Source organism: Primulina tabacum, chromosome 13 (genome assembly GCF_025594145.1).
Source record: "Primulina tabacum isolate GXHZ01 chromosome 13, ASM2559414v2, whole genome shotgun sequence".
Lineage (NCBI taxonomy): Eukaryota > Viridiplantae > Streptophyta > Magnoliopsida > Lamiales > Gesneriaceae > Primulina > Primulina tabacum.
Genome location: NC_134562.1, coordinates 10,936,554 through 10,956,312, shown reverse-complemented (window position 1 = coordinate 10,956,312; position 19,759 = coordinate 10,936,554). Strand labels below are relative to the sequence as shown.

The following is a 19,759-nucleotide window of genomic DNA, read 5'->3' as shown; positions in this document are numbered from 1 at the left end:
AAAGTAGCAAAATTAGGGGCCTTTCCCCTAGCATAAACTTCAAGATCAAACATCTGAATTTCAGTTTGTAGAGGTTTTTGCACTGATAATTGGGCCCTAGCCATCTTCTTTGTCTCATGTTCAGCTCTTTTTGGGTAAAGAAATACTTGAGGCTTTTGTGGTCCGTAAAGATCTTGCATTTCCCACCATATAAGTATTGTCTCAAAATTTTTAGCGCGAATACGACAACTGCAAGCTCAAGGTCATGAGTCGGATAATTTTTCTTTTGGGTTTTCAACTGCCTAGACGCATAAGCTATGACTCAATCGTGTCGCATGAGAATTGCGCCTAGTCAAGTTTCGAAGTGTTGATAAATAACAGATATTCCCCTTATTCTGTCGGCATAGCTAGAACTGACGTGGTGGTGAGTGCTTGCTTCAACTATCAAAACTGTTTTGACACTCCGGTTCCCATACAAATTTTGCATTCTTCGTCGTCAAAGATGTCAAGGGTACTGCAATGGTCGAAAAATCCTTGATGAACTTACGATAATAGCCAGCTAAACCTAAGAAACTGCGGATTTCCGCTACACATTTAGGCACTGGCCACTCTTTAACTGACTCGACCTTAAATGGGTCGACTTCTATTCCTTCTCTCGAAACGATGCAGCCTAAGAATGCCACCCTTTATAGCCAAAACTTGCACATACTGAACTTTGCATATAGTTTCTGATCTCATAAAACTTGCAAGGTTGTCTTCAAGTGATGATCATGCTCCTCTCGGCTCTTGGAATAGATCAAAATATCGTCGATAAAGACAATAATAAACTGATCTAGGTACGGTTGAAATACGCGATTCATGAGATCTATGAAGATCGTTGGAGCATTAGTCAGTCCAAAAGGCATCACTAAAAACTCATAATACCCATAACGCGTTATGAAAGTCGTCTTATGCACATCCGCCACCTTTACTCTCAGCTAGTGATATACAGACCGAAGATCTATCTTTTAAAATACCGATGCTCTTTGTAGTTGATCAAACAAATCCTTGATTCGGGGTAATGGGTATTTATTCTTCACCGTCATTCTATTCAGCTCCCTATAATCGATACAGAGTCTCATACTCCCATCTTTTTTCTTCATAAACAGCATTGGCGCTCCCCATGAAGAGAAACTAGGGCGAATAAATCCTTTGTCTAGTAGTTCTTGAATTTGATATTTCAATTCTTTCATCTCGGCAGTTGCTAGGCGATATGGTGCCTTAGAGATCGGTACAGTACCAGACATCAACTCAATAGTGAATTCCACCTCTCTCTAGGGTGGGATGCCAGAAACATCATCAGGGAAAAAATTCGGAAAGTCTTTGACAACTTCCACATCTTCAACGATCGACTGTCAGTGTCGGGTATGGATATAATACTAGCAAGAAAACCTTGACAGCCTCTCTGGATAAGCTTCTTCGCACGAATGCATGAAATAATGTGCGGCATTTGACTATTCTACGTCGCCTCAAAGATGAATGCTTTCTTGTTGGGCGGTCTAATAGATACTGACCTCCGCTGAAAATCGATAGCAGCTCCGTTCAGTGTGAGCCATTCCATGCCCAAAATAATATCAAACTCGGGCATTGGCAATACAATAAGGTCTGCTCGAACGAAGTTCCGCTGAAATTTGAGCTCCACATCCTTAACCATGCTTGTAGAGACCATATGTTTGCCCGAAGGCACTGTAACTTTGAATCTCGACTCTAAGTCCTCTGGTAAGTTTCTTAATCGTTTCACGAAGGATACATATATGAAACAATGCGTTGCTCCAGAATCTAGCAAAGCGTAAATTGCTACGCCCACTATCAAAATTCTGCATGTAATAATATTTGCATGATACTCAAACAAGGCCATAAAATTAAGAAATTCCTATCACCTAGGCTCTTCTAGTTTCCCATATTAGCATATCAGCCTTTTGAAGTTTTGATAATTGCCAAATGATCCCTTAAAATTTTCGATAATTTGCAATTTAGCCCAAACGTTCTAGAATTCTTCAAATTTATCCCATGTTTTGCCTTTTAACCCTTTAAGATTTTCGAATTTCACGCAATTAAGTCCTATGGATTTTCGAATTTGCCAAATTTTTCCTCATAAATTTTCAAAAATTACAATTTAGTCCCTTAAATTTTAAATCTCCTACAATTTGATCCTCTTAATTAATAATTGCAAAAATCCAATCTCTTAAACCTTAGAGTTAGAAACATGCAATTTTAAATCATCAAGTTCAATGTACCTCAATTGAATTCTAGCATTCATGCTTATTAGCTCAAGTAATAAGGCAATATAAAATGCTTAAATAGTCGGATTACCTGTAATAAGTGTAATTTTTGACTCCGCTTTCTCAGCATGCATCACGTAAGCCCTTCCAGTCGCGGGCTGCTTATGCTTTGGGCAATCAGTAGACTTATGCCACATTCCTCCGCACCTAAAGCACTTGTAGGTGCCCCACATGCACTTGCCGTAGTGATAGCGATTGCACTCTTTGCAGAGTGGCCTTTCATCAGTCTTCATGACGTTTTCTTTAGGTGGCTGTCCTTGCGGTTTATGTTTTCTTGTCCGCTTCGGTGGTCCCGTAAACGGCTTCTTGTTCTGCTGACTTGATTGCTGAGCACGCCTCAATGTCTTTCAAAGACTGCTCGGCTCGAAAGGCTTTAGCAACAGCAGCAGTATAGTCAATAGGATCAGTCAGCATCACATCTTGACGGATCATTGGCCTCAAACCATCCAATAAATGTCGTAGCTTCTCCGTAGCATCATTTGCAATCAGGGGCACAAAATGACAGCCCCTATCAAATTTTTGAACAAACTCAGCAACAGACGAATCCCCCTGGCGGAGACTCATAAACTATCTCTTCAACCTCGAACGAACATCGGTAGTTAAATACTTATCATAGAATACCCTCTTGAAGCCCTCCAAGTCAAAGTTGCCAGATTCACTCCTCGCTCCGCTCCCTCACATCATAAGGAAGCGTCGCCCTTCAGCAAATAAATGGTACAACAAACCCGGTCGGCGTCTGTCATATCCTTATACCTAAAAATAACCTCCAATGACCTAATCCATCCCTTAGCCACGAATGGATCAGTAGTGCAAGAAAAATCCTCGGAATCCATCCTCCTAAATTGCTCATAAACAGCCTCTGGTCGGAACCTCGCAACATTCCAAACATGCTGCTCCAGTAATTGAGCCATTCTAGCTAGCACACGAGCACTAGCATCCTGATTAGGTGGAGGCGGAAGAACCTCCTCCTCCTACCTATCCTCACTTTCTCCGCGAAGAACTCGTCAAGGAGGCATTTTGTATAAGTCGTCCAAACCAAGTAACCAACATGCATTTAATATTTTAAAAACATACATCTAACCTCCTAATTCATGCACAATAAAAGCACTTAAAATTCAGCATATAAAATGTAAAGCAGGAAAAAACTCACACACTCGAGGCATGACTTCTCAAGCTTCTCGGAGTGGCAGTAACAAAACCCTTTAGGAATCCCTGGCTCTGATACCAAATGAAAAGTCCACTACTTTATAACTTTAAAATGCTATTAAATTTTTTTAAAAAAATATGAGAAACTTTCATGCTAAAATAACTCCATAATTAACAGTCTTAGTGTAGAACCCGTAATTATACTGCGTATAAGCCATGCATAATTCTAGTATTTTAAATTTAATTGACTTCATTGCATGAGTATTTAAGTGTTTTCTTTGAAGTTAATTATTTTATCCAGTAGCCTAGATTTTTCTCTTTTCAGTTAATTCGGTGAGGCCGGACCGGAGTTGGAGTAAAGAGATAAAATTTACTAGTAAGAAAACATTTTCCCAAAATTTATTTAAAGATAAATAATGAGTAAATTTATTGTAAAAGAAGGTTTAAGGAATTATTTAAATAAGTTGAGATAAGTAGTAAATTGAGTTCAATAATTAATTCCTCAATTCTTTAAAATATTCAATGAGTAGATAATACACTAAAGATTTAAAGTTCAATATTTAAGAAATATTTTCCCCTCTTCTTTTATTATAATTTTCGGCCCCTATGATTTGATTTAAAAGTTTATTTGACAACCCATTTAATTAATAGTCTTCCCCATCCATTTTTATTGGGAAATAGTTTTATCACAACAAATCTTCCATGATAATTAATTGAGCAAGATCCCACCCCACCTAGCTAGATAAAAATCGGCCATGCTCTTTTTTTTTTTAAGATTTAATTGTGATTTTTTTTCAAATCATTCTTTATTTATCCCCTTAACTTTTCTAGATGGATTTATCCTCCCCAACTTTTAAATCACTACCAAGATTTAATTAAACCAATTCTCCCTTGCACCTAGACCTTAAAATCGCCCATATACACCTCTAGTATCCCCAAGAAAAATCTTTGATATCATTCTTTTCCTTATCACTCAAACTAGTAGACAGAAAGAATATTTTCCCTTCCCTTTATCTTGAATCTTCCCATATATTTTCCCTAGCCTTCCTCCCCATCACAACCACCGAAAATTGGAGAGAATTCAGAGCATTTCAGAGAGGGAAAAACTGTGAGAAAAGTAGAGAAAACAAGAGGGAAAAATCGAAGGAAAGCTAGGTAGAAAAGTGCACTACGTCTCCTCCGCGCCGTATCGTCTATTGTTTTCGTTTTTCTTTCAAACGAAAACCAAGGCATGTCTTTATTTCTTTCAAACCTCAATCAAGCCATAGTACTATTTTTTTATACACATCAAACTCATGAATTTACTGCATGAAAACCAAAATTTGTTCAACCCATTTTCAAAAATAGTGTCTACAGAATTTTCTGTGTTCCCTTGTGCTTCACGTTTTCTGTGGTGTTGATGATTCAGGTGGTTGGCTAGACTCCAGGGGCTCGAGGCTGCATATAGAAACATACTAGGGTGTGTCAAGACCATGTTGGTCCATTCGTCCAGTCCCATACATGCTGGAAACTCACATGTGACAGCAACACCCCAAGCAGGCCCCTTCTCCATTCGATTTTTTTGTTTGCTGTCAAAAAGGGTGACGTTCTGCTTGTGGCTGCCCTAGGGGCTATAGCCATGGTTAGAACATCTCCTTGTTATGTCTAAGACATGACCAAGTCGTCCTTTCATGGCTTGGTCCATGGTTGCATCTGTTTTTAAACCCAAAGCATGAACAGCCCCTTCGCCCCTTTTTAATTCTGCATGTGTCCCTCGGTTTTTGATGGTGTGGTGTGAATCTTGGTTGGCCTATGGCCCTTAGCCACGGTTCATACCCTACCACTGGATGTCTAGATCGTCCCATGGTCAATCAAATGGCCACTGGAACGAGTCGAGACAGCAAGCAAAGTAAAACACCCCTCACGCGCGTAAAGGTGCTCTCGGGTGGAACTTTTCTGATGTTGCTGGAATAATTCGAATTGTGGCTGGCCTAGGGCCCTTATCCATGGTTCAAATAATTCCTTGGGATGTTGTTAAGAGTCTCTGGTCTGTGGTTCACGCCCCCAATGGCCGGTAGTCTCGAAAACAACACAAGACACGCAATTGCACAGCTGCTGGAATTTGACAGCAACTTGCTGTGACGGTTCGGAGGCTCGTTCGAGTTCTTGGTTGGCTTTTAGCCTATGGCCTTGGACTGGACAGTGCCTCATTGTGTTAGGAAGGCCACCTTTTTCACCCTTTGTGATTCGGATCATTTTTGAAGTCGTACGAGAATTTACGGTGCGATGTGCCAAATTGACTCTCGAAAGAGCATTTCATGTTTTGGCCTCCATTTCACCTAAATTTCGACCCTCATCATTTTAGGAGCATAAATTCATAATTTTAAGCTTATTTTAATCATGACGTCACAGTTGGTATCAGAGCCTATGTTCTTGTAAAGGGTTACACTACTACTGACCACGAGAAGCTCACGAAGCCACGTCTTTGGTCTGTAAGTTTCACGGTTCAGCATTTTATTTAAAGCATGAATTATTTTGACAGCATGCTTCCATGAAATAATTTCGACCAGATTTTTCAGCATTTCAGCGTTCATTTAAAATAAATTATGGAATTATGCATGTTAGTTACGTATGGGTTATGTTTGGAACAGTATGCCCCCTAGACGTCAAGTAGGACGCCCGAGAGGTAGTGGCGAGCACCATCGCGAGGACGATGACGATCAGAGACAAGAGAGGCAGACACCTCTTCCTCCTCCTCCACCTCCACCACCGCCCCCACCTGACATGAATGCCCAGATGCTAGCTGGGATGACACAGTTCTTCGCACAGTTTGCGGGGAACAATGCCGCAGCCGCAGCCGCAGCCAGGCCGCCCTGTTTATGAGAGGTTTATGAAGATGTGCCCGAAGGAGTTTTCTGGGACGTCTGACCCCATGATTGCCGAGGGATGGATCAAATCCCTCGAGGTTATCTTTGAGTTCATGGAGCTGGGAGAAGCAGACAGAGTCCGTTGTGCCACCTATCTGTTCAGTGGAGATGCCCGCTTATGTTGGGAAGGAGCGTCAGTAGCCCTGACCTTGGCTACACTGTCTTGGACACGCTTCACGGAGGTTTTCTACTCCAAATATTTTGCTGAGGAAGTGCGCACCAGGTTGACCACTGAGTTCATGAGCCTGAGACAGGGAGATATGACGGTTACGGAGTTCATCCGTAAGTTCGAGAGGGGCTGTCATTTTGTGCCCCTGATAGCGAATGATGCCAGAGCTAAGTTGATGCATTTCGTGGTGGGTCTACGGCCGATCTTGCGTCGGGATGTTAGGGTGTCTGACCCTGCTACTTATGAGATTGCTGTCTCCAAAGCCCTAGCCGCAGAGCAGGATCTGCGGGATATCGAGAGGGATCGCCATGGCAAGCGCCCAGTCCAGGTACCACACCGCCCTCCTCCTCATCATCATCAGCAGCATAACAAGAGGCCTTTTCACGGACCGCCTAGAAACAGAGGCCAGCAGCAGCAGCAGCAGCAGCGGGGACGCCCAGCCCCGAGGACTTACGAGCACCCAGTTTGTCCCAGGTGCTCACACCGCCATCCTGGAGCATGTATGTCTAGCTCAGGAAAGTGTTTTAAGTGTGGCAATCCAGACCACATGTTGTTACAGTGCCCTCAGAGGAATCTACCTACCCAAGACAGAGTTTTTGCTCTCCATGCCACGGAAACAAACCCGGAGACTATGTTGTTGACAGGTATCTTTAAGCTTTAAGTTATTATTTGAATTTCCGTGTTTTGGGAATCGGGATTAAGATTTGAACTTAGAACCGTGATAGGATTGCATGCTCTACTCAGTATTATTTTGGAGATTTAAGTTAGAAGAACTTTGACCTTTGCATGTCTATAAGTTTAGTTCTTGTAGCTATTGGATTCAACTTAGAGTTCCGATCTTTCAGGGAGAATTTTTATATCTGGTTCCGCTACCAAGGCCTTGATAGATTCAGGGGCCACTCACTCGTTTATTTAGGAGGTCTTTGCAAACTTTCTCAAGATCAAGACCATTGGGCTAGATATAGCCTTTTCTGTAGTGTTGCCGTCAGGCGAGGAGATGGCAACTACCAATGTTATCCGAGATATAGACCTTGAGCTGCACGGTAATCTTGTTTATGCGGATCTGATTGTGCTACCGATGCCAGAATTTGACATCATCTTAGGGATGGACTGGCTATTGAGGAACAGAGTGTTGATAGACTTCCAGCGGAGATCTGTTCTTGTCCGACCGCCTGGAATGGAGCAGTTCTTATTTGAGCCGGACAGGTACTTTCCTTTACCGCGCATTATTCCTTATGTTCAGGCCAGGAAGCTCATGCATAGAGGGTGTCGGGCATTTCTAGCGACCTTTTTATCTGTCCCCGAGGAACCCAGCCAGTCAGCCTCAGATGTTCCGATTGTCAGGGATTTCTTAGACGTTTTTCCCGAAGACATCTCTGGTATGCCACCCGAGAGAGAGGTGGAGTATTCCATTGAGCTTATGCCAGGTACGGCTCCGATATCCAAAGCGCCGTACCGACTAGCACCGACAGAGATGGCAGAGCTTAAGAAGCAGATACAAGAACTTCTGGACAAGGAGTTCATTCGCCCTAGCTTCTCACCTTGGGGCGCGCCAGTCTTGTTTGTTAAGAAGAAGGATGGCTCTATGAGGCTTTGCATTGACTACCGGGAGTTGAACAGGGTTACAGTGAAGAACAAATACCCACTTCCGAGGGTTGAGGACCTGTTTGACCAGTTGCAGGGAGCTTCGATTTTCTCCAAGATAGATCTGCGTTCCGGTTATCACCAGTTGAGGGTGAGAGATGCTGATGTCTCCAAGACTGCTTTTAGGACTCGTTATGGCCACTACGAGTTCTTGTGATGCCGTTCGGTCTGACGAATGCGCCAGCGATCTTCATGGATCTCATGAATCGCGTATTTCAGCCGTATCTCGATCAGTTTGTGATAGTATTCAAAGACGACATTCTCGTCTACTCCAAGAATCAGGAGGATCACAGCAGACATCTGACCACAGTACTGCAGACCTTGCAGAAGCACAAGTTATTCGCAAAGTTCAGTAAGTGCGAATTCTGGTTAGAGAAGGTGGCGTTCTTAGGCCACATCGTTTCTAGCAGTGGTATTGAGGTAGACCCAGCGAAAGTTTCAGCAGTCAGAGATTGGGTTGTGCCTCAGAATGCATCTGAAATCCGCAGTTTTCTTGGGCTAGCAGGATATTACAGGAAATTCATTCAGGGATTCTCCTCCATTGCCGTTCCACTCACATCATTGACGAAGAAGAATGTGAAGTTTGTGTGGAGCGATGAGTGCCAGAAGAGCTTCGATACTTTGAAGCAAGCTCTTATCTCAGCACCAGTTTTGGCCATGCCGTCAGGGCCCGGTGAGTTTGTCCTTTATACCAATGCTTCGAAGCTCGGTCTTGGCGCAGTATTGATGCAGCATGGGAAGTTGATAGCATATGCTTCTCGACGGCTGAAAATCCACGAGAAGAATTACCCTATCCATGATCTAGAGTTGGTCGCCGTAGTTTTTGCATTGAAGATTTGGAGGCACTATTTGTATGGAGAGAAGTGCCAGATCTTTACCGACCACAAGAGCCTCAAGTATTTCTTTACGCAGAAGGAGCTGAATATGCGTCAGAGGCGTTGGTTGGAGCTTGTGAAAGACTACGACTGTGACTTTAGCTACCACCCGGGTAAAGCTAATGTAGTTGCAGATGCATTGAGCAGAAAAGTCGCAGTGATAGCTCATTTGACGATTCAGAAACCTATTCAGCTTGAGATACAGAAGTTCGATCTAGAGTCATATCCTCAAGGTAGAGTTCCCCGTCTATCTACCTTGACGATTCAGTCTTCTCTTATTGACCGTATTCGCAGCAGCCAGCCAGCAGATGAGCAGTTGGCACAGTGGAAGAATCGAGATGAAGCCAAGGGCAGTGTCTTGTATTCAGTCAGCGACGGTATAGTGCGATACCGAGACAGGTGTGGGTGCCTAACAGTGATACTATCCGAGCAGATATTCTATCAGAGGCCCACATGTCACCGTACTCTATTCATCCAGGGAGTACGAAGATGTACAAGGATCTGCAGCTATTGTATTGGTGGCAAGGGATGAAGAAGGATATCAGACGATTTGTATCCGAGTGTCTGACTTGCCAGTTAGTGAAGGCCGAGCATCACAGACCAGCAGGTTTGCTCAAGCCTCTCCCTATTCCCGAGTGGAAGTGGGAGAATGTTAACATGGACTTTGTGACCGGATTGCCGAGGTCAGCCAGAGGATCGAATGCTATCTGGGTGATTGTAGATCGTCTTACCAAATCAGCACACTTCTTGCCTATTAGGACGACTTTCACCATGGTACAGTATGCGGAGTTGTATATCCGAGAGATAGTCCGACTTCATGGCATTCCAGTATCTATCGTATCTGACAGAGATCCCAGATTCACTTCCTCGTTTTGGAAGAGTTTGCATTCGACTATGGGTACGAAGTTGCTGTTTAGCACAGCTTTCCATCCGCAGACCGATGGGCAGTCAGAGCGAGTTATTCAGATTTTGGAGGATCTTCTCCGTGCTTGCGTCATTGATTTCTCTGGGAGTTGGGAGTCGAACTTGCCATCGGTAGAGTTCACCTATAACAACAGCTTCCAGTCTTCTATTGGTATGGCTCCGTATGAAGCACTGTATGGCCGCAAGTGCAGATCTCCTGTTCATTGGGATGAAGTAGGAGAGAGAGCAGAGTTGGGTCCAGAGATTGTCCAGTAGGCTGCAGATGTAGTAGTCAATATCCGTGATAGGATGAGGACTGCTCAGAGCCGACAGAAGAGTTATGCCGATCAGCGGAGGAGAGAGTTAGAGTTTGCAGTGGGCGATCAGGTTTTTGTGAAAGTGGCACCTATGAAGGGTGTCATGAGATTTGGGAAGAAAGGGAAGCTCAGCCCGAGATTTATTGGACCCTTTGAGATCCTTGACAGAGTTTGGACACTAGCTTATCGTGTTGCTCTTCCGCCGAATCTGGCCGGAGTACACAATGTGTTTCACGTCTCCATGCTGAGAAAGTACATGGCGAACCCTTCGCATGTCTTGAACTTTAAGCCGTTGCAGCTTACTCCGAACCTATCTTATGAGGAGAGGCCAGTGCAGATCCTAGACAGGCAGGAAAAGAAGCTTCGGAACAAGCTGGTTAAGCGAGTCAAAGTCAGATAGATGGCTCAACCATTCAGAGGAGGAAGCCACATGGGAGTCTGAGCCGGAGATGAGAGATCGTTACCCCGAGTTATTCGGTGAGTTCTAATTTCGAGGACGAAATTCCTTTTAAGGCGGGGAGAGTTGTAGAACCCGTAATTAGACTGCGTATAAGCCATGCATAATTCTAGTATTTTAAATTTAATTGACTTCATTGCATGAGTATTTAAGTGTTTTCTTTGAAGGTAATTATTTTATCCAGTAGCTTAGATTTTTCTCTTTTCAGTTAATTCGGTGAGGCCGGACCGGAGTTGGAGTAAAGAGATAAAATTTACTAGTAAGAAAACATTTTCCCAAAATTTATTTAAAGATAAATAATGAGTAAATTTATTGTAAAAGAAGGTTTAAGGAATTATTTAAATAAGTTGAGATAAGTAGTAAATTGAGTTCAATAATTAATTCCTCAATTCTTTAAAATATTTAATGAGTAGATGATACACTAAAGATTTAAAGTTCAATATTTAAGAAATATTTTTCCCTCCTCTTTTATTATAATTTTCGGCCCCTATGATTTGATTTAAAAGTTTATTTGACAACCCATTTAATTAATAGTCTTCCCTATCCATTTTTATTGGGAAATAGTTTTATCACAACAAATCTTCCATGATAATTAATTGAGCAAGATCCCACCCCACCTAGCTAGATAAAAATCGGCCATGCTCTTTTTTTTTTTTAAGATTTAATTGTGATTTTTTTTCAACTCATTCTTTATTTATCCCCTTAACTTTTCTAGATGGATTTATCCTCCCCAACTTTTAAATCACTACCAAGATTTACTTAAACCAATTCTCCCTTGCACCTAGACCTTAAAATCGCCCATATACACCTCTAGTATCCCCAAGAAAAATCTTTGATATCATTCTTTTCCTTATCACTCAAACTAGTAGATAGAAAGAATATTTTCCCTTCCCTTTATCTTGCATCTTCCCATATATCTTCCCTAGCCTTCCTCCCCATCACAACCACCGAAAATTGGAGAGAATTCAGAGAATTTCAGAGAGGGAAAAACCGTGAGAAAAGTAGAGAAAACAAGAGGGAAAAATCGAAGGAAAGCTAGGTAGAAAAGTGCACTACGTCTCCTCCGCGCCGTATCGTCTATTCTTTTCGTTTTTCTTTCAAACGAAAACCAAGGCATGTCTTTATTTCTTTCAAACCTCAATCAAGCCATAGTACTATTTTTTTATACACATCAAACTCATGAATTTACTGCATGAAAACCGAAATTTGTTCAACCCATTTTCAAAAATAGTGTGTACAGAATTTTCTGTGTTCCCTTGTGCTTCACGTTTTCTGTGGTGTTGATGATTCAGGTGGTTGGCTCGACTCCAGGGGCTCGAGGCTGTAGATAGACACGTACTAGGGTGTGTCAAGACCATGTTTGTCCATTCGTCCAGTCCCATACATGCTGGAAACTCACATGTGACAGCAACACCCCAAGAAGGCCCCTTCTCCATTCGATTTTTTTGTTTGCTGTCAAAAAGGGTGACGTTCTGCTTGTGGCTGCCCTAGGGGCTATAGCCATGGTTAGAACATCTCCTTGTTATGTCTAAGACGTGACCAAGTCGTCCTTTCAAGGCTTGGTCCATGGTTGCATCGGTTTTTAAACCCAAAGCAAGAACAGCCCCTTCGCCCCTTTTTAATTCTGCATGTGTCCCTCGGTTTTTGATGGTGTGATGTGAATCTTGGTTGGCCTATGGCCCTTAGCCATGGTTCATACCCTACCACTGGATGTCTAGATCGTCCCATGGTCAATCAAATGGCCACTGGAACGAGTCGAGACAGCAAGCAAAGCAAAACACCCCTCACGCGCGCAAAGGTGCTCTCGGGTGGAACTTTTCTGATGTTGGTGGAATAATTCGAATTGTGGCTGGCCTAGGGCCCTTAGCCATGGTTCAAATAATTCCTTGGGATGTTGGTAAGAGTCTCTGGTCGGTGGTTCACGCCACCAATGGCCGGTAGTCTCGAAAAAAACACAAGACACGCGATTGCACAGCTGCTGGAATTTGACAGCAACTTGCTGTGACGGTTCGGAGGCTCGTTCGAGTTCTTGTTTGGCTTTTAGCCTATGGCCTTGGACTGGACAGTGCCTCATCGAGTTAGGAAGGCCACGTTTTTGACCGTTTGTGATTCGGATCATTTTTGAAGTCGTACGAGAATTTACGGTGCGATGTGCCAAATTGACTCTCGAAAGAGCATTTCATGTTTTGGCCTCCATTTCACCTAAATTTCGACCCTCATCATTTTAGGAGCATAAATAAATTCATAATTTTAAGCGTATTTTAATCATGATCCCAGGAAGTCACCCATTCCAAAATTAACCCAAGTCAAGCACGCTTAACTTTGGAGTTCTTATGTGATGAGCTACCGAAAAGAAGATGCACCTTCGTGATATGAGTAGTACAAATCAAATCTTTTATGCCCTCTTAAACTGTGCAGTCCATTACATTGAACAGTCTAGGAATCCCTCTCATTCCCGTGTGGGTCGGTTCATTCATGTTCCCTCCACCTAGAAGCCTGCTAGGAGCCGCTCATTGTCCGTGTTATAACTGATGGCACCGGCGATCACCCTCCGCCCTCTTCGGCCCCGGGCCTCACATGCCCACCAGCTTCCGCTTGGTTCGTCCCTGAACCACACCGTACTAAGAGAGGTCGGCTCTGATACCAACTGTAACGCCCAGATTCGACGACTGTCCCCACTGTACCAAGACGAGTCTTTCCAGCGTGCTTATGTTCTCACTCACACGCACCCTAGGAAACTTCCCAGGAAGTCACCCATCCCAAAATTACCCCAAGTCAAGCACGCTTAACTTTGGAGTTCTTATGTGATGAGCTACCGAAAAGAAGATGCACCTTCGTGATATGAGTAGTACAAATCAAATCTTTTATGCCCTCTGCAGTTCATTACATTGAACAGTCTCGGAATCCCTCTCATTCCCGTGTGGGTCGGTTCATTCATGTTCCCTCCACCTAGAAGCCTGCCAGGAGACGCTCATTGTCCGTACAACTGATGGCAACGGCGATCACCCCCCGCCCTCTTCGGCCCCGGGCCTCACACTTAGATGCATAAAAATCCATACACTTCATTCACCAAAATCATACGTCAACATTCAAAAAAATCCAAAATTAAACTTCAAAATAAAGCATAAATCTCTAAATGGAAAATTCTCAAAATCTTTTCGTAAAACTTTAAATTCTAGTTAAATAATAAATGCGAAAAATCAATGTCCCTCGGGAGTGTACTACCAGACTCAATCCACACAAGCATCAGCGCCTCCTTCAATCTCATCCTCACCTGCAACCATCCAAACCTAGTGAGTCTAATGACTCAGCACGTTCTAACCATGAGTAACAAATAATACATATAATGGCACATGCATAAAAATCATACTTTTATTTAAAATAGCAAGCGTAAATTTGTAAGCATAAATAAATCATAAATCATTTAATCGTAAAGCTTTCCATCATCATATATCATTTTGGGTGAAGTTTGATCATTGAAATTGACTAGCTGTAATCGTATTATGTGGTCAACTGATCAGTCTTAGCTCAGCATTGCGCATGGGGATGGACACTAGGCACCGTCATAAGTAGAAATATGATCGTCGGGCTCCCTCTAGGCCTTCTCCTGCAAACTTGCTCCCTCTAGGGCTTTCTCCATAACAAAATTCCCAATCATATCATGTTTGTCACAGTCAACTCACATCCATCAAAATATTTTCTTTTCTTTTTATTCATATAATATAGCATCTTTCAAAATTCGTAAAATAGAATTTTTCCAGGAAAAATCGTATAGCTTTAGCATAAATCATAAAATTTCATCTTTTCATCATAAACATTTTAAAATATCATTTAGCATGAATTATGATTCTTCGGGACACTGCCAGACCTTTCGTACTACCTGGGAACGTAAAATAACCATTTTACCCCTGTACTCCAAAATTCACGATTTTGACTTTTTCTTACTTTTATTGACTCGAGCCTATCGCAACTCATCATATAAGCTTAAATTTGTCCTCTAATATTTTTCTTAGACGTAAACCCGAGTCTTTCGATTTATTGACTTAATTACTAAACTGTGAAGCGTTTTAATCCCAAATAAATTCAAAACTAAATATTTTCTTCTCAAATTTTAAACATAAACTTCTCATACCTAATCTACCCCTGTGAATTGTGAACCGCACCCCGTGGACCATGGTTCGAGTCACTTTCCTTGCCTAGGCTATAACCGAACCCTAATTCTACAAACCAAGCCACAGATTCACCCTAGACCCGAGCCACCCTCGATCCACCTAGGACCAGACCCTCACCTATACCTCCTGGACCCTTCTTGACCTAGCCTAGACCAGCACACCAGCCCCTATCCCAAAGCCAAGCCGCGCGCTCCTTTCCCTTAAGCCTTCACATCGCGGCCCTCACCAACCCAAGCCACCATGAACACTGGAAGCACCAGGCCCTGTCCTAACCCCGAGCCATCATCCATAGACCCTACTGAACCATCCTAGCCACCTAGACCAGCCGCGTGCCCCTTGATGCAAGAAAAAGCAGTGCGCGAGCCCTAGTTCCCCTGGGGTTTGCGCATGGACTCAGCCCACCAAGCCACAAGTCCAGCCTTCCGTGGACTCCTCCAAGCCTCTCAACCAAGCAACCCACGGGCCTGAACCAATCCCTAAGAATCGATTCCCCCCAGCCGAGCCCCAACATCCAACAATCCATGGGAAAACCCTAGTTTATATCCACCAACCATGCACGGCTCCTCTTGATCCTGTCCAGCCCTTGTTTCTCCCTTAAACAACCCTTTTTAAATCGCTTAATCATCCTATATTGCCAGCATGTCCCTTAGAATTCATAATGTTTACAAACGAATCGTAAAATTATCAAAACTTTGAAAATAATCATCCAAACGATAAACAATTTGTACTTAAATATTTTTCATGCAAAATACATGAAACATGCACAATATGATTTAAATGGTGCATCAAAAGAGTTTAGAAGTGTGTCTAATGCTCGAATATACGATTTGACGTGGGTTGCGAAGGGTGACGAACGGGCGACGAAAACTTCTCGAAATTTTGAGTGTGTGTGGTGTGAATTTGTCGGCTGCTATGGAGTCCCAAGAGCCCTAGGATTCTTAATTATTTTTTCGAAATTCATGTGTTAATAGGTTGGGGTTTTGGGCTTTATGGTTTGGGATTAATTGGGCCTTCTAATCTTAGGTAAATTAAGCTCAATAATATATATTTAATTGAAAAAAATTTACAAAATTTGTTTTCAAAAATAATAATTTTGGGCTTTTAAAAGTCCTTCGTTTGACTAAAACCGGCTTCTCGGATAAAATCGAGCTCGTCTCGTAAAATAATTTGGGCTGCAGCATTTTTAGAGAATTTAAATCACATTTAATCATATTATTAAGCATAAAAAATATTTATTGAAAAATATTTGTATCTTGTTCGTCCCCAATCTCCTTTCCCCAGCCTATTATCGAATATTAAGATAAAATATTAAATTCTCATGAAATCATACACCTAGACCTTCAATCATAAACAATGTACCATTTAAGCATTTAAAATCAATTAAATTAAGCTTTTAAATAATTTAACTAATTTGCATGCATACGGTTTACGTGGGTTGACTTTTGGATGTTACAACTAGTCTTGCACTAACACTTTGATATATCATCTATGCACAATGTTCATACTTACACAAAATGACTATGACTTTGTGAGAGATGAAATCATTGGAAAAAAATAGAAACAACTTAGAACTTTTCTGATTAGCCTTCGAAACGAAATATGAACGATTGTGACTTAAGGATGATTTAAGCTAAATCAAACCATTTGAGCCTTTTAAGCCTACCTGTTGCATCATTCTTATGTCTAGTGTGACCATTTTTTATCCCACAATTAAACTTACTAGTAATTACTTCAAACACTGCATCGATTACCTATTTTATTTTATACACTATGTTCCTACTCGAATTTTGAAAGAAATAAACCCTTTGAGCTCATAAAATTTTCATAAAAACTCGAATGTATTGAAAATAAATATTTGAAAGAGTTCCTGAATTACTTATGAATGAAAATAAGTGGATTTATGAAAAGAAAAAAAATGTGTCCGTGTAAAGAATTCCTAAAAGAAATTCAAGAGTGTTAAGAAAAAAGTTAAAGTTAGGATGAGAGGAGAAATTTTTTGAAGATGATGAAATTCAATAATTGGTGGAGAATTAGAGTTGAGTGAGTGCACTACATGAGATATTTGTTTATTTACTCATTTTTTTATTTTAATACCTTTTATTGTAGCTGTGAGCTGTGGTCTTACGTTATAAGTTTGAAAAAACTTGTTGACTGAGTCATAATCATTGAACATCTAGTAGAGATGGGTATGAAAGTTGAACATATTGGGCGTTTCGAGGGAAAAATGATGAATACACAGTGAGGGATCTTTGAATCAAATAAACCTCTGAGAAGTGTAAATTCTGATTTTCACACTACACATGTCTCATTTTGTTGATATTTTCTTAGTAGTGTTTTGAGTCTTGAATTGTAACAGGAACAAATCTTGTGATTTTCGAAGTATGATCTTTTGACATGTGCAATGAGATTTGGTAGATTGAGAGATTTTGATTGTGCCATTTTGTGTTGTAAATCATTGATATTTTTCATCTTTCTTTCATGATTTGTTCGAGGACGAACAAAAACTAAGTGTCAAGGGTTTTATAAGCACGAATCCTATAAAGTTTTTATTTTGTCGTATTCGTGCTTATCTGACATTTTTATTCCGAGTTTTACGCTTGAATCATCATATTTTTATTATTTGTAAGTCTGAATAGAATATGGAAAAAAATTAATTTTGGATATAAGGTCAAAAAATTTATGCCAAGTAGGAATGATTCGAGATAATGAAGAAATAATTAATGAAAAGTTTTTCTTATCTTCCAAGAAGATTTATGATAAGATCGAGGAAGTTTTATGGTCTTGGAATAAATTTGAATTACAAAGATGATTTTTATCACATTTGAAATTGTCAATATTAAGTTTTGAAAGAAGAACCAAAACAGAAGAATTTTTAGAATAAGGCATGGTCACGCCTTGCGACTGCTTCACGACAGTTTTGTAACTACTTAAAGGAACTCGAAGTTGATAATAAAAATATCATATTTTAAAAATCATAATTGTGGTATTTGATTGATTGGATATTTTGGAGAAAGGAAAACTTTTATTATTGAGATAAATATAAGATTTGATAGAGTTTTTATGGAATAAAAACTCTATTTTTCTTATTGATAGACTTCATCATATCTTAGAAGGAGGATGTTTTATTTTTGCAATTTATTTTTTTACTCTATCTTCTCTCTCTTCTATCTACACGGGAAAAACTACAATCTCATGGGAATTCACGATCTTGACGTGAGGAACAAGCGGTAGGCAGATGATTTTTTCTGAATAATGTGCGGCATTAAATTTGCGTTTGAAGACGACAGTTAGGGCTGGAGCCAAGCAGAAGACACACTTGACAAACAAGATTCACGCGTCATCTGTGGTACCCCGGGGCTGACACCTAAAATTCATAATTATCATTGTAACAAAATAAAGGATTGAGTAAAGCAAATAATCTGTGTTCCACAAACCGACATAAACATCGTCAAAATAATTTAAAGGTCACAAATGTTTGAAATATAAATTTTAACATGCCAAAATAAAGTAGTGAACCAAAGTAATCCAAACATCATCAAATAGCTCCTAAGACCCGAGAATCCCACTCTAACTCGTATCTCCTCGCCTGGAGCTGGACTCTGGCATCCCAAGCCTCACCTCACCTACCGTCAAGCACATGAAAACAAGAGGTAGCCGACGTGCCGGTGAGTATAAACCCAGTATGATACAATCAATAACATATGAGAATTAGAATTTCACATAGTTCATATAAACTCATAAAGATGCAACATAATGCAATGTATGATCAGAAGCTGTGGGCTATCAATAAATCTCAAGATCAAGTGATTCATCTGGTCATAGGGTACCCAAGGGAAGAGAATCCCCCAGCATCATCCACCGACTCATCCGCTCGAGGTGGGGTGCTGTGTTCTACAAACCCAGGACTATGGTGCACCTATAGAGAGTGTTCAGGTCATAGCAGCGACCTCCGCATACATTATACGAACTCAACTATAGCCCCATACGTCCAACAAATCAATAAGTCAAGGCAACACCCGCCATATAAAATCCGAATGGAAAAGTGGCTCAATATGCAATGCAATGATGCATTTCGATCTAATCAAGTCAATATCATAATAAGCTCATCTCAAAAGATCAATCATCAACAAATCACAAGTAATTCATCAAGCCATCGAATTTTCAATTTAAAATAAAAATGATACTTTTACCTCGTATGTTACCGACCGTAACATACCTTTCAAATATTACCAAAAGAAGATCGAAATGTGTAGTTGAAAAGTCTTGAACCTCTGAATTCTACTATAACTCAAGAACTTTGATCATCTATCAAAACAGAGCAGTTTCTGTACAAAATTCATAATTAATTCAATATTGATTCAAATCAAGATCCGCAAATTGGATATGCAAGAAAACTTAAAGCCCAACAATTCTTATTCATAAACTTTTTTTAAATAAAGTCATTTACTCGGCCGTTCATAATCTGAAACATACAACATAATTTTCGAAATTCTACATCAGTACAAATCTGGCATAGTTTAGTATTTCGAGTATAACTCCCTCAATACTCAATAGAATCAAGCCCAATTTATATCATTTCGAAGAAAAGACAATGTTCTATTACTTTCATTTGAACACCAAATTCAGATTCCCAACCAATAAATCCCAGAATTCGAATAAACAGAAGGCATGTACACAAACTCGGGATTCTAGACCAAGTTTAGCAAATAAAGCATATCTCTTTCATTTCTTCATGGAACTGAGTGATTCTTGAACCAAATCGAAGCTAACTCGATTTTATACAAGTTTGATGAAGACCATAACATCAAAATCTGATAGAGGTAATATTAACGTGTTTTAATACATTGTGCGAGTCTAGTTTGCATCGTTT

General features: G+C 40.8%; 1 protein-coding gene across 1 annotated transcript; it reads right to left on the bottom strand.

Moving 5' to 3' along the window:
- Positions 1-1,292: 1,292 nt before the first annotated feature.
- Positions 1,293-2,533, bottom strand: LOC142521860 (uncharacterized). The gene is made up of 3 exons (XM_075625034.1): positions 2,332-2,533; positions 1,529-1,797; positions 1,293-1,370 (listed from the first exon to the last, which is right to left on the bottom strand). Exons 1-3 carry the CDS (start codon positions 2,531-2,533, stop codon positions 1,293-1,295), a joined length of 549 nt encoding a protein of 182 aa, XP_075481149.1.
- Between the last annotated feature and the right edge of the window lie 17,226 nt (positions 2,534-19,759).